The following is a 23,325-nucleotide window of genomic DNA, read 5'->3' as shown; positions in this document are numbered from 1 at the left end:
TTTTCAACCCTCCTTAATCTCGGGGCGCTACGCCTGTAAACGAAAAGCTCCAATCGGGAAAAAAATGTAATCGCCAGGCGAAGGAGCGTTTACGGGCGTCGTGATCCGTTTACGCCTGATCTACGACTCGTTCCAACGACCTTTTCTGTGATGAGATCTTCTTGCATGGCACATTTGAGCAGTTTATGCGCCACGTAGATTTATCCGTCCGTTAACGGGCCGCGAGCAACGTACTGGCGGATCGAAGCGCGAGAATTGGTCGTTTCTCGCTGTATCGGTGGACTTAGCAACCGTTTACCAAACTATTTTCGTCGGGGAATGGTTTTTAGAGATCCTGAGAACCTATTCGTTCTTTCTGTGGATACGTCGAGTCTGAAATTAGAAAGTGTGCTTGCTGCGTTTTATTTTTGGAAAGGTAATCGTATTGGTCGTAGATGTTCTAAAAGGGTGTTCTAGAGTGATTTCTTTTGTTTTTAATTCATGAGGAATTCTTCTGTGGGGATTTGCACACGTATTTATTCGTATATTAAGAATGTACATAATTTATTTTTAATGAAAATACTCGGAATAAAACGTCGTACAGGTGATCTTGTACAGACCCCTTTAAAAAATGTATGCGCATCAAGAAACATCTGTATTGATATCAATCTCGCCCATGAAGCCAGAATAATTAAGAAATATTGATAATTGAACACAAGTTACAAATCTTAGACAAGAAAATGATTGCTTGAAAATTCACACTAGAATAATACATTCCGAATTTTAAACGAGAAAATGATTTTTTGGTAATTCACACTAGAACACCCCCTCAATTAGCAATTAAATTTTATTCCGGGCCATTTGCTCGTATCGCACGGGCCACTAATACACCGTGAAACATAATTTGATGAACGCAGCCAGGCACAGGACGGAATTTCGTCCCCGAACGACACGATGCAATAGATTTCTCTAAAAGTTATAAGCGATATCGTATCGGGAGGGGGTTGTCGTGGTCAGAATTATCGAGCCGCGCGGCTGATTGAAATCGCGTCGTTATTACTCGCCGTGCATGTCAAAATTATAAATGCAACGTTAATTCGAGGTGAAACGATAATTCCCGATAAAATATTGATATACGTTCGACTGGAAATCAGCACGCCAGTACGTTGCTAGCTCGCTATTTGGTCGCGTTCTAGAGTCCAAAAAAAGTAATGATAAAGAGGTGCGGAATCGGAGGAGGATGAAGTCCTCCGATGGGAGGAGATCGACGAACAAACAATGGAATTTCTCTGAGAAGAGATGAGCCGACGTGATAAAACGAAATACGAGTCCGAGTCGCTGGAATACTTGTCCGATTCCCGTGAATTCTGAAAATCATTTCGCGAGCATCCCTCCAGGAGGCTTTTCACCCTTCCTCCGATCCGCGACGACTGTCTCCGTGCATTGAACCGGGATCTCCTCTTTCGCTAAATGAGAATTCGATCCACGAAATCTCGCTGGGATTCCAGGAACTTATTCGAAGCTCGATGGATCCACGAGGACGCGTTGACGGTTCGATAACTCCCTCAATTATTTCTTTGATACGCGGAAAACGAAAGGACGATACAAGGTGGCCATTTTTGGTGTGTTCGTGCATTGCAAGGTATCAGGAGACGATGTACATTGGAGAAATATTTTTTCTTCTTTCTGTATGCTTGTTCATTGAAATTCTTTCTCCAGGAAACGTTAACACGTTGACTGCCAGACTGATACTCTTGAAAATTTCTACTGTGATTACATTTTATTTTTTATTTTTGTAGCTTCAGCGAAATTTAAGTATTTCATCCAAATTCATTTTCTTTGACACTCAACTCTTAGAATCAATTTTTATAGTTCTCGAGTGAGAAGCACTGTCGACCATATTTGGGATTAATGTGTTAAATATATCATGAATGTGAACTCAATCCAAAATAAAACACCGTACTGAAACCCACTGTTCATCCTACATTAATATTCTTCAACATCCCCTTGAGGAATAGAAAAATTTAGTTTCTATTTCCTAAAAAGCATTACAAATGGCCACTTTCACGTCGTATTTCATCGTGCACGATTAAAGACGTCAGCTCGCAATTTGTTGATGGCGAGCCGCGACGCTCATGTTCGTTTCGTAACTGAGATAAAGTGTAAATACGTCCTCGAGCGAAAAATGATGGAGAAACTCGAGGATGTCGCGGTTTAAGTAGCCAACTATTACATCGTGGCGCAAAAACTTCTGTCCACGTCTGCAGAGTTCTCTGGGAACTCGGATGTCTTCCGGTGTTCCGTGAATCAACTTTTTTCCATATGAACTCACCCTAACGATTATTGATAAACCGACTCGGTGAAGAGGTAATAAGACTGGCAAGAATTTAAAGCGGTTACCGAGGTAGCCAAGATATTCCTCGGAACGTTTATACAGTAAGTTTCCCGGTGGCGCATTCTGAAGTACGACGAATACAAACAGAGAGCACTGAAATTCTGCTTACACGTCTTCTGAGAAAATTAGCTCAACGGTGAATCGGATAGAAATTATGGGGGATGGTTAAAGAGTGGAGACTCCCCTTTGGCCTCCAGGCTTAAATAACTTTGACGTTTCCACGTTGTTCTAATTAGAGCCACGTTTGTGTAATTATGCACTCAAGTGTTTCGAGTGCATCTCTGTTCTTCGCGTTATAGTATTTTGCTGGAAAATGAACTAATACACTTCTTTGTATTACTAATTTAACAAGTTCGGGTGCTGTATGTGTAGAATAAAGCGAGATAAAAGTACTCGATTTTAAGTGGTCCATTACCGATCTTTCTTTCAAATACATACAAATCTGATTTTACACTTGACATTTTTGAACGTGACAAATTCCTGTAAAGTATATCTTAGATATCAGGATATCCTGATATCTAAGATATATAATATTAAAATAAAGAAAAATATACTTCACGGTAAAAAATCTGGAAAATGCTTAAAGTATGCACACGTTCACTTCGCGTAAAGTATATCTCAGATATCCTGTATTTATACAGAGTCTTTTCCATGCTGCACACATGCAGACTAGTAACACTAAAATTATACAATAGTAAAGTAAAGAAAAATATATTTCACAGTAAAAAATCTGGAAAATGCTTCAAGAATGCACACTTTTATTGCGTGTGTTCTTCCATCCAGTCTTGTTACGTCATCGCCACGTTATAAACAGAAGTGCAGCGAGCTTCTCATAGTTGCCACACGTATTTCGCACAAACAGTTAGCCGCAATAGAAAAAGGAAGCTAACCAGCCCTAGTTACGCGTAGAGCTTAGCGTTAGGCAGCTCCCGACCCTTCTAGTTTAGCCGTGAGTGTTGTCTTGCGAACAGTTCAAGTGACCACTGGCCAGGAAACCAGCGGAACCATGACCACCAGCAGTAACAGCGCGCTGGCCGATTCGCCAGGCCACGAATTCGTGTCCGATAGCATGAGGATCTCGGACACGGACCTCGAAGAGGTCCGAGAGGGCATGAAAAAGTTGGGGATGCAGCCACCGAAAGGTTAGTGGTCGTTGGTCGTCGTTAACTTTGCTTGCGAAGGACGAATGCGCGGAACACGAAGCACATCCTTCTAACTCGCGGCAGGATTCCTCGATCTCATTCGTTTATTCCAAAGAATCTGGTCGTGGAAAGTTTAAACAGCGAGGACTTCTCAACTGTTGGGTTGTGGAAGTGTCTGATCGCTTAGGCAGTTGTATCACTTGAACGTTGAAGATATATGAAAGAATTACTCAATTGACAGATGTGTATGCATCCAATTATTAACTTTGTGACGTATATAATGTGCAACTTGGTTCTTATTTGTGATAATACAAACTGAATTAACGGGTTCTAGACTGACTCATGTAGAAATGTCTACAGGGCTAAAATTTTGTCTCGAGACAATTGGACACCATAGAATCTAACATTTGTCGTATTACTTATTTTTATATTGTCCTCAAAATTTGAGAATTCTATCCAGATTTGTTTTCATTAACACTTAGCACTTAAAATTAATTGTCTCTTAGAATGCAAAGCTCTGTCATTCATATATGAGTGACGTGACGTTCAACACATTAACCAGATCAAATTTAAGTAGCCAAAAGTAATCAAATCAATAATCAAATATCAATAATATTTAAAGTCTCGTGAGGAAAGAACGCAGTTTAATTTCGGGAATCTCCCATCGCAAAATTGCCTCGAAACACCCGCCACTTATTTCTCGCTTTACTTGGAGCCTCGTTTACATATCGTATCCAGAAATTGCATCGTGCTACCTTCTCTATTTTCCAATTTTAAAACGGATCACAGATTTCGTGCGCTGAATAATTTGCTATCGGACGAAACTCGATCGACTGCCTAAGTGTTAATCGATCGTAATCAGATTAACCGTGGACACGGTCAGTGCCTAGATGCGTGACTATCTAGAAACACTCGTGCCCTGTTCGTAACACAATTGATTCAGATTACACACAACTGTAAATCCTCGGCTAATGATGAACGACTAAAGCCAGTTTGAGAACACGAACCTGAAAGAGGAATCCTGCCAAACGGTTGTTTCGATTGTGCTTCACCGTTCGCGAACGTGCAACGTCCTCGATCGACTACCCTCGAAAAAGAACAAAAAAAAATATGAAAGAATCCACGTGTGCACGTTACTTGGAAATTGTTCTATACACACACCTCAACAATTAACCACGGAACGCAGTGCTTGAAAAAACAGATAATGTTCGCGCGTTGTTCCGTTACGACCACCAACGAAATATATCAAAGAGGAAAAGTCTCTTTTCGTCTCCGTTTGCTGGCGGGAATCGACGAATATTCAATCGTGGAACCTTTGTCGTGATATCGTCAAAATATGGACTTACGGATTCACTTCGAGCATGTAGATTTCATGTTCGGAACCTAGGTTTCGTTCCAAAAATAATTTATTTACAATTGGATTGTCTGCGATTGGAGTTTACGGTGTCTGAATTATATATTATTTTTTTCGCGTGGAATAAACGCATCGTGAACGATATTTTTGTTATCAATTTACAGAATATTGAACAACCCAAATATTCATCGATGAGTTTTTATATGAGCAAATATTTTCGACCGCACGTTCGCCAATAAACGTTTATTGCAATCTTCATTACAACCGCAATTTGCAAAAGTTCGCGTGTAAAGCATTTTCAAACAATTTGGCTATTTTAACATCCTTGAAATACCTAATAATGAATGTTTATTTCAAAAATATATTTTTCACGACCATGAAAATTGTAATCCGATTCGGATCGATAGCTCGAAGTGACTCGTATACAAGGATGAATCTGAATCCTAATCTCCACAAGAATATGTAGCATCCTACCTGAAATGAGACGTAAGCATCTTATGAAATGGAAATAAAATTTCGACGAGCAGTGAACGGAAGAAAAGAGATTTTCCTGCGATCGAGTGATCTATGCCCAAGACCCGGGTGTCCAAGCATACATCCTCCCCCGTGAGTATACACGTGAATCAACGTCATCGTGAAACTCGATCTCTATGTTCCACCTTTTCACCAGCGTTTAGAGTCGTTGTCACCCGTAGTCTGTGTACATCCCGTTCTCCATGCGAAAGCAGCTTGTTCCAACTTTCCTATCGGTGTGCTTTTCTGTAGGGATTGCTCGTGTACGAATCCTCCCCTACCCATTTACTATACCGTATGTGTCAGAGACCTTTGTCTTCACGTTAGTTTGCTCGAGCCTGCCCGACTATGTCTGTCTCTAATATGATGCCTCATGTGACTAAACGACCGCTTTCCATTCTATTTTGTCAACAGCCTAAAGAAGAGGAGAAACTTCCCAGATATAAGCATTATCCAAATCACACCCCTCAGAAAAATAATACGACATACTTCTTTTCCCGTCTCGAAAACCGACGTTGATTTCTCGATTCTCGTTCACGATCTCCTCGAACCCCCTCTCCCTCTTTTGCGTTTGTTTTCTTTTTTTTTTTTTTTCTTTTAAGGAGCTTTACGTCTGTTCTGTGTTTTCGTTGCACCAGCTGGGCTCCCTTTGAAAGGATCGTGGGATCTTCCCACGGGACGATCCTTATCTTTCGTTTCCGAATGCTCCCGGCGCCATTAATCTCGGAATATTTTTCATTTATTCCGTAAAGAAGGGAACAATGGTTCCTGATAGCGCATTATTCATCGAGTAATGGACTATCAGGGATCTCATTTTCGTCTAGATTAATCTCTGAATTTTTAAACAAATTATAGTTTCCGTTGTTGTATTATTCCTCGAATAATGCACCAGCTGCGATCTTTGCCGAAATTTTCCCGAATTGATCTCTTAATTTATTAAGGAGCACATTGGTTTCTCTTAGCGCGTTATTCGGAGAATTAATTAACGTGCAAATAAAATTCTCTTGCCGATTTCTTTTTCGTTTCCGATTTCCCCCTTGCGATGCATACCCCCGATGACGCGAAATCTCGTGCTTCAGGGGGTTGCAAAACAAACGATTTCCGTCGTGGTCGACGATTAATCGACTCGTTCGTGTCGTTCGACGATTCGACGCTATGGGAATCGGGATCGTCTTTCTTAAACATGAAATAGATATACTAAAAAAAACGGTCGAGAACTCGACCGCGTTCGGGAGAGGGAGAAGCGAAGCATAGGAGAATAACAACCATGCGAGAGGAAACAGCGTTTGGAAATACGTCGGATTTGAAACGTGATCAGGCGAACGCGTAAACGTAATACCGATCGCGCTAGGCGCACGCGAGTAATTGGGCACGTGGTCGGAGACCGAGGAGATGGATGGACAGAGGGAAGTACGCGTGAGCATGTGTGAAAGAGTAGAGAGAGATAGATAGATAGATTGTATGCGAGAGGAAAATGAGAGAGAGAGAGAAAGAGAGAGAGAGAGAGAACGCTTTCGAGGAGATAATGAGAGGAGATTAAGAAATTTCCTTTTAGCCAGAATATCGAGTAACAAGCAAAGATTAAACGCTCGACTTAAGTGTCTGTATGTCTGTCTGTCTGTCTGTCTGTCGTCTGTCTGTCTTCATTATAATTGTCACTTGTCGATTCTCTCCGTGTTGTAAAACGTTTAAGAACAGGATTCGTCGGGGGTGAGAAACTGTCGATGCAACCGAGGGACGCGTACGGTACGGTTTTTCGAGGGAAAAAAAAAAAAAGTAGCGAATCGAGTCTTTCGAGAGAAACGTTAGACAATTTCGAGACGCCATCCTTCGCAGGTGGGGGAAAGAAAAAAAAAAACAAATTGTCACCCGCCCGCCCACGCGCGGTACCGGATACCGACGCGGTAACGGGCGGGGCGGAAATGGTATCAGGAGCGAGGTGAGCGCGAACGCGTTGGAGAGAGGAATGAGAATAAGATAAACTAAAAAAATATTCGTTGAACGACAATACGTGTTTTAAAAACAAAAAGTAAAAAAAATAATAACCGGAGATTGAGGTGTAACTTCGTCTCGTCTCTCGTGGGTGTAATTCTTCGTAGTGATTTCCTTCCGATTAAAACTTATAATGTACGTGTTTAAATCAATGGATTAAACGAGGCGACCGGTTTACACGCCCGTCCACCCGAGCGAGCACGAGTAATCGCGAATTAAAACAAAAGTAAAACAAGTAACGATAGAAACGTGGATATTAATTAACGTAAAAGACGAAAGAAAAAAAAAAAAGTAAAAAATAAGAAAACAAATAAGAGAAAACACCAAAAAATTAGTCTTCTCGGGGGGTTGGGGAGTGGAGGCCGGCGAGAAGGAGCTAGGAGGAAACGAAATTAATTAACGCGAGTTCCGCGTTTTCCGTATGGACGAACGCTCGAGCGGCGTACGAGCGAGCACGCGAGAGAATCCTGCACGTGCACCGGTGCACACGATTACGGGGATGAAGGAAAAGGCAAGTAGGGGGTGTGCGAGCTGTAAAAATACTCGATTACGGGAATAACGGTGAGAGAAACGACGATACGAACCGCTCGTTTGTTGCAACTGTAGTCTTTGCAAGGTATACAGTCACGGAACTATCCACCCCGTCCTGTGCATTTGAAGTACTTTTATTTATTTATTTATTTATTTATTGCGATATAAATGGGGATAAGTCGTTGATATACGAAGGGTGTGGAATTATAAGGGTGCTGTAATTTATCACTGTACATTTACACAATGGCTCTTGCCTGCTGGCTGAACCTGTTGACATGGTTTTACTTTATGATTTGGAGATCATTAATAATACCTTGATATTTAAATAATATTAACGAAGATTTTCATTCAAGTCGCGAGTATATTAAAGAAATTATTTAGGTTTGATGAAGGGAATGTTGTGTTGATTTTACTTTATGATTTGAAGATCATTAATGATACTTTGATATTTAAATAATATTAACGAAGATTTTCATTCAAGTCGCGGCTATGTTAAAGAAATTATTTAGGTTTGATGAAGGAAACTAGAATAAGAGGAATAAGATTATTTATTAATTATCAAGCAAATTACCTAATAGAAAACTAAAATCTGCATCCACTGCATATGTTAAATCACTCTTTTTTTTTTTCTGTTAATGATAACAACTTCTTTACACAAATCAAATGATATAAGCATAGAGGAAGACTAATTTTTGTCGACAATGCTCTGGCTTGCAAAGACTACGAGGGTGCAATAATAAAACGAGACAGGGACGAGTCTCGATAGGCGTTCGCGAGGCCATCGAACGTCGAGGCCGACTCGACATGGAGAGCGCATGTAAAGACGAATCGATATGTACAGTGGGTGCTAAAGGGAAAAAGGGGGCGCGTGTCGCGTCGTTCGTGAAAATTTTGGCGTTTGTGGGACAGAGATAGGCAGAGTTTTTATCTAAATAACGATTACTTGGGATCCCTTTCTGCACATACATAGATGCAATTTTTGTAATGCACCAGTTATTTGGAGTTTGAATTTTTAATTAAAATTATAACTGAAATTGTGTTAATACTGCACCGAAACATCGCACTGATTATAATTGCAGTAGGTTGTCACCATATAATTTTTAACCGTCTCTGTCATTGGATTCCTAGGGTATTAGAGTGTCCCAGAAAATATTGCTCGTTTCAATCGTCTTCCTGTTATTCTTAAACCACCTGTGGAAATAGATTATCTGAGGTAAAATTGTACCACATTTTGGATATGTTACTATATATTTTTTAACCGACTTCGAAAAGAAGGAGGTTATTTAATTCGACATGTATATATATATATATATATATTTTTTTTTTTTAAAGAAATCAATCATATAACTTACTTGAAATGAAGATTGTTAAATTAAATGAAGTTTCATATCACACCAAACATACATACATACATGGAATGCCTTCTTCCACAGAAAAATGCATTTAATTTAATAAAAAATATAAAAAGATAATCAATCGCCACCCTTAGAATTTCATTTCGTTATACTCACTATTCAATGATTCGTAAATCATGATTTTAAAATGTCTGAAATTGTCTGGGACACCCTAATAATTTAGCAGAGTTGTCAGGGAAGACCAGGAACGAGCCAGGGGAGAACACACCGATGCACTCGTGATGGCGGAGAGTTTTGGACAGCCAGGTTGACTTTGATTCCCCGTAGGCGCTCAGACGCGTTCAACGGAATCCCTCTACGCGACGTAATTACTTAAATCGCGTTCCCGGAGAATAGGGTTTCACCCAGTTCGATCAATCGACCCCGGGTACTTGTCTTGGTTCCGATTGTTTCAGCGGGGACGCGCACGCCAACAGAGCTATCGCGACGGGGGTGATTTCCAGTTCGGAACTGCTCGCGTCCCTTTCCGTTGGAAAAGCCTGCTTCGTATGATCTCCGAGGATATCAAGAGTCTGTCTAATTCTCAGCAATCATACTCAATCACCATCTCTGAACAAGGATTAAATTGTACAATTATTCGCAGTGATTCTCTAAATTAAATTAAAAGTAGAATGTTATCATTTGGATAATTTGAGAGAACTTTTTGATGGAGAAAATTATTAGATACGTTAATTAAAAATTTTCCATTTGAACCTGGCAGTAATTGGTAAAATATTTCCCATGTTCTCGCTTCTAACTTTTATTAATTTGGAAAATATAAATTTAAAGAGAGATCGTTAAAGTGCTTAACGATAAAATAACTCGATTAATATTCGAAAATATTTTAAGTAAACCCTTTTCCACGTATCGAAGGGTCCTCCAATATTTTCGACGTTCGCTCGTGTATTTATATTTCGGCAACTCGTGGGAATTTGTTCATGTATAGATGATTGAATCGATGCCTCGTCACGCGCGGAGTGTAAAAAAATTTGTTTTCACAGTTGACACGTCCCAGGTTATCGTGAAAAAAAATATGAATCAAAAGGATCGCAACACCGAAGAAAAAATGTTGAGCGGTTTTCATTAAATTGTAGAACCATTCCCAATCCGGGGACAAAAAATCCACGCCAGTATCGAGTTGATTTTTCTCTGAGGGAGACAATTGCGTTACATGTTTGTACAATTTCCAATCGGTTCTCTCATTTATTACATAAATATTGGGTCGACGAATATGAAAATTGTTAGCTCTCGAAACAAACTGAAATTTATTTCGTTAAAATGAAATAAATAGAAGGTTGAAATTTAATAATCGAAAAGATTAAATATGCCACCTAATTCAACAAATTATACAAACGTGTTACTTGAATTTTCATGATCTTTTTATTCGGTATCACAGTATGTACAGCACATAGCGTGATAAATATAATTTATTTCCTGCATTTGATCGATCTTTCTTTAAATTCTCTACATTCGATCACGATCAATTCAATTCAAATAAATAAACACAATTTTTATTCAGATCAAGTACTCCAAAAATATGTATCCAAATTTCTAGTTTACGAACCAGCAAGTTTACAATCGTTCCAAATATCATCCACGATGCAGTTCCACTTTCGAAGACGCTCGCGTCCAAGGAACCGTAAAGAAAATTGATTTCGTCTTTGCTGAGAGCTAGACAAACGCTTCGACGCTCGTCAGGGTAGATTAAAAGGGACGCGTGGTTGCGAGGCACGCCGGAAAGCCTTCGTACGGTTCCGTTTCACGTTTCTAACCCACCCCCAGCCTCGTTTCTCTGTCCTTGTGTGGTTTGAGTTTTTGTCTCTCCCCCCCCCCCCCCTCGGTACCCCCTCCCAAGCTTCATCCAACTAACACTAACACAGGAACACGATTAAATTCTCCCACACCGGCGCACGGAGAAGACACACGCGTCGCGAGATCGATGCGAAGAAACAGGAACGCGAGATGCTGTAAGCTCTGTGGAAAATCGCGACTCGTGTCGAACGCTGACGAACGCTCTGTCGTCGCAAAACACCCATGTAAACCATACGAAAACATACACGAACACATTTACACGTACACAAAGACAAATAGACACCGCCAGATACAACTTCACACCCAAAGAAACGTGCAGACTCGCGAGACCCGCTTGAAAATAGCTACAACGCTGCTTGTGAATCTCCGCAGAAGAAGAGTGGGAACGCGAATTGGAGGCCGAGCTGAAGGATTACGAGGTGGTTACGGGCAACGAGATGAAGAGCGCCATCGCAGCGCCTGTCGTCGGGCACCACGCGACGGATAAAGATTGGCAGAAGCATATCGACGACCTTTTAGCCAACGTGGACGACGAGGACCTCAAGTGAGCCGAGGAGATCCTCTTTGCGACCGGTTAGAGACGATCTCGTCGCTTCAATTGAGATCCTGTTCATCGTGTCAGAGATCGCCGGGGGTGGGTTTGTGTCTTTCTCTTCCTTCAACCTTCCTCCCAGGAAGTGAGGAGATCGCTTCTCTAGGCGAAAGGATCTCCGGGTTGGGTCCTCTCTTCCCTTTCGCTTTCTACCTGTCTTCTTTGAGATGCTGCCCGCAAAACCGCGAGAATAGAGACCCACTTAGAGGATCTACGGTGTTTGAGAAGTCAATTTGAAGTCAAGGCGAAAGGTTTTGGTCGCTCGAGGTCAGCAGTCCCCCCACCAGGACTTTGGCCAGTCTAGTACCGCCCAGAGGCGGAGCTTCTATCCCCACTCTGCATTGGATCTGTAAGGAGTAGGGGCTCTTCTACTGATCAACTCTGAACTGGGTTACCACAAGTTGAACGAAAGCAGCCACGATGAGCCTTGCGTGACGTGTTACGGGATACCATAGAGGAGCTTAGTATCGAATGATGCGTTTGAAGATACAGCGAGATACCTTTTTCCCTGGCAATGTCATTTGTGGCTCAACGCGCTTTGCTGGCAACCACCTCTGAACTAAACAACAACTCCAAACCTTGATCACATCGCTACTTTTGAAGCCACAAAGAAGCAAATTACAATCCCTACAAACTCAAACTAAGTATCTATTTACCAAGTCATTTCTTAAACCTGCTTATACTTGTTTCAGTAAATTCGTTCTCCAAAATTGTCTCGTCCAAACCAAGAGACACAGTGTACACCTAGTACGATTCCTCCTTGTGTTGATTCACAACAGAAGATAAGTCTATCTTGTGGTTTGTTCTTCTTAGAATTATATTTGTCCTCTTTTACATTTAAATGAAATCTTATTCTAAGCCTAGCCAAACATCGTATCCTATACAACGACCCTATACGAAAGAGTTATACCCTGGCCTTGCGCGATTTCCAATCGGGCGGACGACCTTGAGCGGTGAATACCTTCCGTCGCGACCTACACTCTCGAAATTGGGGTCTCGAGTGCTCGATAAAACCGATTAAATCGAGAGCACTGCAAGTTACGCCCACTGCGGAGCGTCGTGGGTGTTCGGCGTGGTATATAACGCGAGAATAAGGCAGGGCGAAAGCGGGCAGGGAAGAGGAAACGAGGGTGGTCGAGACGACATTTCGTTCGCCACGGACGATTGCACCGGAGAGGGGCGAAGAAAAGAGGGGACTGGAGGGGGAAGTAAAAAAAAAAAAATAAAAAAAGAGTCTCTTCCTTGTTTCCGCTTCTCCAGGTTTGTTTGTCGTCACAGACGGCACGTTTGCGATCCTCGAGCACGATGAAGATGATGGAATTGAAAACAATGAATCCGAGTGATCGGAGAGGGAAGAAGGGATTGGTCCTGGTTACGCTTGTACAGACTGTAAATTATTTTGTCGATCGATCGATCTCGCTTCTAGAACCTCCGTCGATTCCATCCGTCGACGATCACCGAATTCGCGGATCTACCGGATATGCGCGTGTATCGGTGGACGGGTGTGAACGCGAGTAAACGCGACGAGGAATACGTATCACTTTAACGCCACACTTTATGTCAATTGTTAGACGACGCGTTCTCCGGTTAACGAGGACGAATCGATGTAAAACAAATGGAAAAATGTACACGCCCCCCCATGAACGGAAAATGTTTAAGACCCGAGGGACAAGGAATTTTGAAAACAATTTCTCGTTTGTAACGATTCTCGATCCGTTAAGATATTTAATTAAAGAAACCAAAAGAGATAACGCGTGAAAATCGTGCCAGCCGCGGTGTCGAACGCGTTATACGATGTTAACTCGAAATGCACTGTGCTACGGAGTATGTACACGACTCGATTAGAGGGAAAAATAAAAGAAAAAATCAAAATTTGAAACACTCTTCATCGGGTTCGAAGGATCGACGACTTTCCGATATTATTACACTGCCGTGTGCCGAAGGACACCGTTTCGAAACCGATCAACGCGTGTCGTCCGATTTATTTTTTACGAAACGAACTCGATGGATCGGACACGCTTTTCCTCGATAAAGGAAACCAAAAACTATACAAAAAATAAAAACAATGTAAACGGATACGTTTCATCGTGGATTCGTCGCATGCCAAAGATCAACTCGATTTCGACGAGCTTATTCGCGATCCGCGACGATGCATCCACGGATGAGATGATTCATGTCTAGATAAAAGCATCGAATAACGAATAAAGGACGAGCAACTCGTTGTTCGTTTAATTAAAATTGACATTTCAATTGTATAAATTGTATTTTACGTTTGAGGAATCGGAATTCTACAAACGACTGTTATTCGTACAAAATTTGGCCGTCTCTGGATCTATCTTGCGCGCAACGATCGATCGAGAGATTATTTTTATCGTTAGGAGACGTATTGTTGATGTTCGCGTCGCGAGAGATATAATTGTTCTTTTGTTGAATTCGCAGATTTAATTGTTATACGTGTCGCGCTATGTATTGAGTATATTCACTTGTGATCCCTCAAGGGTAGGACTCCAGCTGTTCCCTTTCAATCTTAACGTTTCCTTGCAGAATGGTGTAGTGTATATTGTTGCTCAAATATGTGTGCAAAACATTGGACGTGGACATTTGATAGGTTTAGAGATATAATTAATTAAATTTCCACGTTATCTTTGAGTTAAATTTTGGTAGATTATATTCACTTATGCAAAATAAAATATTAATATTATTACGTAAATTTAAGAAATATATTTCAACATGTGTTAATAAATTCAGAAAATCCACAGTCTATCAAGTCCATATCAAAGACACCTGGAAAAACAATACCCAATCGTTGATACGAGGTTGGTTAAATTATTAGCTATGTTTCTTTCGTTGTATTAAAGTTTTATCGCAATATCCTTCCTAAGTAAATAATTTAAGGTGCTCACACCTCGATGGAACGTTTACATATAAAATTTTCATTTCATTCCTAAAGTGAAATTAATTCCTGAATTGTACTTGTAATTATTTATATTTCTACACATTAAACAATGTGTTTTTCGTCATCCTGCAAGACTAGCTTAAAATTAAAAGAGAACACGTTGGATCCTCGGCTAGCAGTGTCCACGCAAGAGAGACTCGGACCAGGAAACAATTAAACAAGTCACCGAATCGATAGAAGTATACAGTCGTCGTGTATAGTCGTAGGCCGCAACAACAATTCCTCGACGATGATTTTCTCCGTGCGACATGCCGTCCAATAATTCCCCTGCTCTCGATGGAACTGGGGCAAAACAACAATTTGTGGATAGAGGGAAAACCGCGGAGACGATAAAGGGTTGCGCTCCGCGAGCAAACGATCGTTGCCTGGAATTGCTTGGATCAAGTTTTGGATATACTGGGCTATAAAGTAGCGTTTCGTCGAGGTTTGAAGTCTTTCTCGCGTGGACGGTGAAATTAACGCCAGAAATTGAATCTTTTGATTCTTAATGTTACATGCAAAAAAGGAGGAGGTATTATTTGTTACCCTAACAATTGGGAGCGATTAGTCGAGAAGATACAGGAACAGTTTGCATGGTATTCTTGGTTTTAAATATAAATTGAGCTTGGTATGATCAGAAGCTCTTTTCTCTATAAACTGTAGGCAGGAGTTAATAACAATGTCGAGTACGTGGATACAAACAATGTTTGAAAGCTCAACGCTCTTTCACGATGTTTCAGATAACACTTAGCACGTGGACTAGTGATATCGGTATATTTACTTGTAGTGCCACTAGTACGAGTGCTCGCCGTACTCTGAGACTATCATTACACGTATCTCGAACAACACTACGTATGCACGGAATCGCAGAAAACCATGCAAGCTATCCTTGTACTCGAACAAACAGTCAACGAAAGGCGATTTGGCAAAATCGTTGCGTTTCCCGTCGAGGTGTTCGTTCTACGTGCGCTTCTATGTTGAGGTCCCGATCATTCGTCAATTGAAACCTAGAAAACGGTGAACTCGACGTAAGTCAAAGGCGAGATGGTATGTCAAGCGGGAGCTAATTCTTCGAGAAGACGTAAGGAGAGATTAATTCTGAACTCAACGCGCCGTGAAAGTGTTTATCATTCGCACTAGTCGTCAGCTGGATGTATACATGTTATATTAAATATAAATATATAAATATACGTATATGTACCCATGCATATACATATATTAACGTTAAGATGTCGCAATGATTCGGGCCTAAGTTTGTCGGAGTTAATGGAAGACGGAGACACCGAGTGTTGCGCACCTGTCCCTCGATTTACATGATATATCATCGAGTCGTGGTTTCGCATTAAAAAAACAGTGTAGATCGAAAAGAACTAAAGGGATATAATTTAGACAGTTATATTTAATTTAATAATTACTTCAAACATTTTTGTATTACTTTCCCAGGAGAAAGATCAATAAAAAAATACACTATTTTGTGTTTAATGTCAATGTTAAAATACAAACGGCACTAAAAAAAACATGACGCAGCATAGATACCGTGTAAGTCGGAGGATAGGTGTATATGAATAAAAATATATGCATACAAATATATATGTGGCTGAATAAATCCCCGAAGCGATAATTGTGTATTTCTTAAGCCACAGCCGAGTACAGTGTGATTCCCTCGCTATTTTCACACAAAGGGCCCACTGGGTCGATATATAATTATATACCACTTCTGTAGTGAACGCTATGTTCGCCTTTTCTTTCTTTTTTTATTATTATTCAGAGCCGGCGCAAGGCAAATTCAGCGCGTTCGTCGGAACCCGGCCCCGCGTTTTAAAAGGTCTCGCGGTCTACGAAAATTACCGAATTAAAAGGCACCGATTTTGATTAACTCTTTACAGACTGATGATACCATTAACAAATGAAAGCAACTTTTGCTGAGATGCAAGACATTTTTTTAGTAACGATGATTAAATTGAAAAGAGTGACAAAAATCATCAAAGTATTGGGTTGTTCAGAAAGTTCGTGGCAAAGTTTTAAGAAAAATTCAAAGGCATATTTGAATTTTGATATATATATTTATTGAATTATATAAATACCATTTTGTTCCACAACCTTTCCACCTTTTAAGGGATGCGCCTATGTTAATTGTTTTCAAACATTTTAATATAAACAGACGTGTACCACCTACCAGAAATCGGCACGGACTTTCCAGACAAACTAATATTATTATTTAATATTCGTCTTATAAAAAATATATAGCATTTGTAAATAAGTGATTCCTCGTTGTAAAATTTAAGTGTAGGATTCGAATGTGAATTCAGGCCCCGCAACATTTTTTAACCCGGCGCCGCAAAAGATCACCGCCGGCCCTGTTATTATTATTTAAGGGACACGCCCTTATAAGAAATTAGCGGGCGAATAACTCTGTCTCTCTGTGAACTCTATTGCGATGTCGAGTCTTTCGTTGGCGACCTGTTGTACGTACTCTGTCGATTTCGTTCACCGTGCCGATCCTTCTGTTATAGTTCTTCGCGCGTTGCACGACGTTCGCGAGTAAACGACGAAAAGAAAGAAATCAGGAAACGAAGGGTACTGTAACAAATAGTCCCGTATTCTTTTTTATTTTTTTTTTTTTTTTTTTGTTGTGTCCTCTTGTGCCCAGACTGAGACGCGAGATAAAAAGTATACTTTGACCGTATTGTTCGAACATAAGCGAACGTCTTTCTCTCAGAAAAAAAAATGATTCGAGATATAGAAACAAATTGAAATTTCATGGCCAAACGAAAATCATTCAATGACTTATGTGTATGGTGTACTTCGGCAATCCCCTATTTCAAAATACGACTTTGTGAATTGTGTAATAAAGCTAAAATCCTATGGTACAGTGCATTCACTCGTAAGGATGAACATACACACCCGATACGTATATATAAATGATATACATATATACATATGAGAATAAATAAAAAAAAAAAAAAATATATATATATATATGTTGTTGACTCCATTGAAAGTATGATAATATATTAATGAATAACTAACGAGAACGTAAGGTGGCAAACATTAAATTCCGAAACTATTAAGAAATTAATTAATATAATTGCGGAATGTAACAATAACGGTCGTGTACCTCGTGAAAAATAAACTGGAAAAAAAATTACATAATCGAGTGGTGAGCATGTGTGTTTTAAACCTTTCATTTATCCCTGAAATAATCTATATTAAAGCATAGCAAGATGATGTCGCGAGTACCAGGTGTTTATATTAATGATTACTTTTAGTTAAAGAAGGTGCGAGTTGGCTACTTATTTCAGTCGAATACTCTTTGTTTAATCGTACGCAACATAAAACTTCAAAGTTTTACGGAAATTGTTTGTAAAATAAAGCGTTAAATGCATCTCTAAAGTTGTGTACCAGTTTTCATTTTAAATTCCATGGTAGTCTCTTGCGAGAAACATTCGCCATCTGGCGGTGAAGAGGTGAACTAACTTTAGGAGTATGATCAGCGCCTCTATCGGGAAAACGCTCAAGTTTGTCGCCGAATAGTTCCTCCGTGCACCGCTAGATGGTGCTATTTAGCAGATTTATCAGTACCGACATTACAGTTTCTTGAATATTCTAGTTTTCCTCAGATATTTACATGATATTACGTTATATCAAGATAGAATTCAATGATTTGAACCTGTAGTCATTGTTTTACCGACTAGAATTTGATAAAAATTTAATTTTCCAATGGTAACGGTTTTGAAGAATGATCGAGCTTTCGTTTATGAAGGAATACTCGTAAAACATCTTCCTAACTAATTTTGACCTCTATATTATGCTACCAGTAAGCGTAATATACTAGTAAACGTATTTATAAAGATGTATTCCAGTATTTTTTTATTTCTCGATTTAGTTCTTGCGAGAAACGTTCGTCATCTGGTGGCGAAGAGGTAGAACTAATTTTCGGAATATGGTCAGCGCCTCTATCGGGAAAACGCTCAAGTTTGTCGCCGATTAGTTCCTCTGTGCACCGTTAGATGTACCTAAATTCTTACCGACATTACAGTTTCTAGAATATTTCACTTTTCCTTAGATATTTAAATAGTTTACGTCATGCCACGCATAGCATTCATTAATTTGAACTTGTAGGAATTATTTTATGGACTTGAATTTAAGTTTTCAACGAAAACAATTTGCAATGTCGGTATATAGAATTAGTAATGTTATCTACTTACAATAATAGCAAGTATTTGGCTACAAACTTGGGTGTTTTGCCGTTAGAGGCGCTAGCGACTGTTTAAAGCACTAAGGAACTATATCGTATAGAAAATATTAAATCTACGTTTGGTCCTTCAGATCATTATAGATTGCTATGCGATCAGTCGTAATAAATTGTACAATGTTATTAAAATAAATCTTTATTACATTTATCATTCATATCAATATATACAGATCTCAAGTTAAACACATATATACATACAGTGATTAGTGCTCTTCTCTCTGTCACACTCACATGTAATTAGGATTTATTATTATTCTTGGAATAAAAAATACTATCTCATTGATGGATCTTAGAAACAAAACGAATCCAAAATTATTAGTAAATCGAGATAAATGATTTTAGGAAGAAACTCGGTTATATAACGTAGATATGAATTTTATAGTACTAGAAAACGGCGAATTCTGTCGGAGAAAAATATTAAGATAATAAATATACGTATTATTATTTCGTCGGCGTAGAAATACAAATACGAGCACATAAGTCTTTAGTTGCACCTATAAAATATTTCACGCACCAGTATTGACTTCCGTATCACTCCTCCTGTTACATATAAAAAAAAAATGCGTAGTCCTGAAATATCCATCTCGGAGTATTTAAGCAGGAAATAAAAAAATTAAACTACAAATAAAACTAAACTTCCCATGAAATACATCGATACAATATTTCCCTACGTTTTCACGTTTTCTACGTATTTTAGATATTTCGCCCCGCTATTTCTTCTGTTCATATCATTTGTTTACATTTACCAACAAAGAGAGCGATGCTTGGACATAGTTTTAATCTAGTTCGTCCATTGACATACTTATAACTTCGTTTGTATCTAAATGTAAATGTCGTTCACCGACTCTTAAAGTTAATAGCGTGATCGTAATGTCAAGATTCATGATTTAAAATGTCTTTCAAATCGTCTGGTAACGTATGCGTGATGTCGTTTATTCTTTCCTGAAGCTTTTCTCTTACAGAGTTACCAATAGGTACTTCATCGATATACGTCTTTTCTAATTTTTGTCGAATTCTGAGAATCATGTCAACTAGTTCTACTTCCTGTTTCCCTTGCACCCATGTTTTTAAATCCTATAACAATCATTATTTATTACAAACAAACAATGCAATTTGGAAGATAGACAATCTTGATTTACAACGTACCGCTTTTGACAGTGCCTCCAGTTGTATGACTTGTAATTTTTGCGACAGTTCGGTATACCTAGTATGAAACCATCCAGAAAAATTAGGCGAGCGAAAAAAGCGTCTATACAATCCTACCCAATCTCCTTTTATTCCTGTAGTCAACTGTGGTCCTGCGCTACTCAATGTAGCTAAAAAATCGTCTGGATTAAACAATTCAGGTATGGGTGTAGCCTAAAATAAACATTATTTGTTTAATAATATTCAACCTGTAGAAGATAGTTTTAAATTGTGATTAAGTAAGAATTACTTTGAAAGGTGATATGTCCTTTTGTAGCGGCATAAGACTTGCAATATATCTCTCAAGAGGTATCATAAAACTTTCTGTTAATTCTATCAAATGACGCTTTAGAAGAGCCGTTTGCACTTCGCCGGGTCTCTTTGTCTGGATACCTCTAAATAATTTCTTTAATATAGTTTTATCCTTCTGGAGAAAAGGTTTATATTGTGTATAAACTCCCGGTTTCGAGTCCAACACTTTGAGATTCTCCGACTTCTTTATTTTGTACTTTTGATTTTCTGTAATACAGGAAACTTAAATGCACTTTATCTACACAACATTTTACTAAACTTACCATTATTAATTCCGTTACTTATTCGGATAATATGAGGCCAATGTTGCAGAGTCTTAGCGAAGAAGGGGTTCGTTACGCCTAATATTACAGCGGGAGGCGACGGGGCATCCGTAGTATATTCTTTGAACTCAGAATCATGAATTGTAAAGTAAGGTCGATGATCGGCGCAATATTTCAATGGTGCTATCATCCTAAAAGCAGATTATTTTTATGCATTTTATTTTATAATTAGGTATCTAAAGAAATACTTACGCGATTAGTGCTTGGACCATTTCGGAACAACCAGTAGGTGAACCGGCCATAACAACGATTGGTTCGCTAAGTAATACTAGTTCCCATAGTAAGTGTACGTAACTTACGACGCTAGCTAAACTTCTAAACATGTCTCCCTCATAGGCAGATGTTAAGATTAGTCTTCGGGTTGCGTGAAAATTTGGCGCATGATCCATGGCAGCAATGGTAGGTGCAGTTGACTTATAGTTTTGATTCGGAATATACGTCTAAAATATAAATAAAAAAGAATGTACGATATTTTCAGAATAAAAATATATTAATGTTTACCTGAAATAAAACGCCTATAAGTGGTAAATGAATTATCTGGCCAGGTGCTGGAGGTGGCCACTGATCAATTTCTCTTACTATAGCTTCCATGACTGCATTACCCATTTCAAAAAACTCAGGTGCAATTAGAGCACACAATTCACCAAAGAGATTCACAAATGGCAGTTTTGTAATTATAACAATACTCTAAAACGGATAAAATTATCTTTAAAATGTTGTACTCATATACTCGGTATATTGTTATATGAAGCATACCTTTTGAAAATATCCTCTTGGAAGGGACTTGTCTTTTACTTGACGGAAGTATACATAACCCCAGTAATAATCTTTATCGCATTGTAAAAATGGTGGTGATCTTCTATCGTATTCTTTTAAAGCCTTAGTCTCTTGAACTATATCTCCATTCTGTCTTATTCTGACATGGTATTGAGTATCTCCCATACAACCAGAGTTGGAATCAGGAAAAGCGAGATAACAGACGTTAGATCTCTCTTGTTCAGATAACATGATATGACCTGGATATATAGCCTAGCAAATAATAATGTATATTATTAAAAATGTAATATATTTACCAAAAAAATTGCATTACAAAGAAGACAATTATAAACCACAATATACCTCTATAGCTTGACCTAGTTCAAGATCAAAAGTAACAATGCACATACAATGTACCCAATTATGGAAACGTTCCCATTTTTCATAAATCATCTCTTCTTTATTATTTATATTATCCACTTTCTTATTTCTCGAGCAAGTAGCATCTGACATTTTTACAAGAATTTTCCTCTAATATAATCACATATATATATAATGAAACATGTTACTAGCTACTATACCAAGCAACTGTTTCAAAAACTTCTGTTTAACTTATAAACTAATACATTATAGTAACTCCAATAGAGGAATTTGAGTATCTGGAACATAAGTATTATTAGTTATACTGCACATTGGTTTCTTTCTTATATTACACAAAAACTTACAGCTTTGTTCAAGGTACACATTGTTCTTTACTCGTGGACAGAAAATGTTTCCTATGGATCATTCCGGTCAGTTTCAATAATCTCATAACTCTTATCTCTTGCCTGCGAATCTTTACCCTGTTTAACGATGTTTAAATACGCGTAATCAACATTTGCTCTTTATTAGCGTCGAGTGTCAGGAGCAATGTGTCAAGGAAAAACGTTAATTCAAGAATCAAAGAACTCAGGCGTCAAAAATACGAGGGACATTCCGTATATACTTATTTCATTATCGTCTACTATATACACACGTCCGTTAAAATGCCCACGTGTTTTTCGTCTCTTGACAATAACAATCTGTCAAGCATATCAATTGAATTCGTGAAGCAATGCTGCAACAGGGTACATGTTCGTGGATAACGTTTATACCAACGATCTTCTTCACCGAGAGCAACTGCATATGTTGACAATCAAACGTACGCACATCGTTCAGTCTCGCTTTATTAGAGAAAGTCTTCATAATGCTCGCTGCCTACAAAAATAATTATAACCTCCGATACCAAACATATATACGTATCTCGAGAAATTCGATTTATCTTAGCGCGTCAATTCTCTGTGACAATGTCAAATCGAAGATACACTAATCTCGTTCGTATCGGAATTAGCACGGTTTTGTCTCGTCAATTTATTCGCGAAAGGTGTTCCACCACCTTACTACTGAAACATTAAACCATAGCTATGTTGGATGCCTGATGATCATTGGAGACTTCTACTTCTACTCCCAAGAGTTGCTGTCGAGAACAGAGATGCCAGATTCGGCCCGCGAATCCCCGTGCCGTCGGTGACGCCGCTATGTTCCACACAGAAACAGTTGTACGCACACAAAGCTACAAAATCGTGTACGTGAATCGGGAGCTTCGGAAAAATAAAACGGAACGGACTCTATTCGTCTCCTTTTCGTTCTCAGCGCCTCTATCGGGAAAGCGCTTAAGTTTGTCGTGGAATAGTTACCTTTTTCGACATTAGATAACGCCATTTCAATGATTTACCGACAATGGTATAAATAAAAGTATTTTTCTAGATCATTTTTATTGTTGCAATATCTGTGATATAACTACAAGTTTATTACTATGAATGTAATAAAGTAGAAT

At 39.0% G+C, this 23,325-nt stretch overlaps 2 protein-coding genes across 7 annotated transcripts in view; one reads left to right on the top strand and one right to left on the bottom strand.

Annotated features, from left to right (window-relative positions):
- The window catches only part of LOC128887937 (synapse-associated protein 1), a 114,119-nt gene extending 97,458 nt beyond the window's left edge, over positions 1 to 16,661 (top strand). For 4 of the 5 annotated variants that reach the window (XM_054144454.1, XM_054144455.1, XM_054144456.1 and 1 more), the window contains 2 exons: positions 3,346 to 3,516; positions 11,485 to 16,661. In XM_054144454.1, the coding sequence (XP_054000429.1) occupies positions 3,346 to 3,516; positions 11,485 to 11,660 (347 nt within the window). In that variant the 3' untranslated portion in view covers positions 11,661 to 16,661. Of the gene's footprint in view, positions 1 to 3,345; positions 3,517 to 5,797; positions 9,225 to 11,484 lie in introns of those variants that run through there. The other variant, XM_054144458.1, reaches the window with a different exon arrangement.
- Positions 16,662 to 19,014: 2,353 nt separating this feature from the next.
- On the bottom strand, positions 19,015 to 23,038 carry LOC128887936 (protein DENND6A). 2 transcript variants are annotated; one of them, XM_054144453.1, is made up of 9 exons: positions 22,196 to 23,038; positions 21,834 to 22,129; positions 21,471 to 21,743; positions 21,216 to 21,401; positions 20,907 to 21,154; positions 20,673 to 20,845; positions 20,330 to 20,598; positions 20,041 to 20,253; positions 19,015 to 19,968 (listed from the first exon to the last, which is right to left on the bottom strand). In XM_054144453.1, the coding sequence occupies exons 2-9, from the start codon at positions 21,981 to 21,983 to the stop codon at positions 19,768 to 19,770; spliced, it is 1,713 nt and encodes a 570-aa protein (XP_054000428.1). In that variant the 5' UTR covers positions 21,984 to 22,129; positions 22,196 to 23,038; the 3' UTR covers positions 19,015 to 19,767. The 2 variants fall into 2 exon arrangements, with proteins under 2 accessions (XP_054000428.1, XP_054000427.1); XM_054144452.1 differs by having other exon boundaries at positions 20,655 to 20,845; positions 22,196 to 23,036.
- Positions 23,039 to 23,325: the final 287 nt, after the last annotated feature.

This window comes from Hylaeus anthracinus, unplaced genomic scaffold, assembly GCF_026225885.1.
Source record: "Hylaeus anthracinus isolate JK02 unplaced genomic scaffold, UHH_iyHylAnth1.0_haploid 11989, whole genome shotgun sequence".
Lineage (NCBI taxonomy): Eukaryota > Metazoa > Arthropoda > Insecta > Hymenoptera > Colletidae > Hylaeus > Hylaeus anthracinus.
The sequence above is the reverse complement of the archived record's forward strand: the minus strand, read 5'-3'. Positions and strand labels throughout refer to the sequence as shown.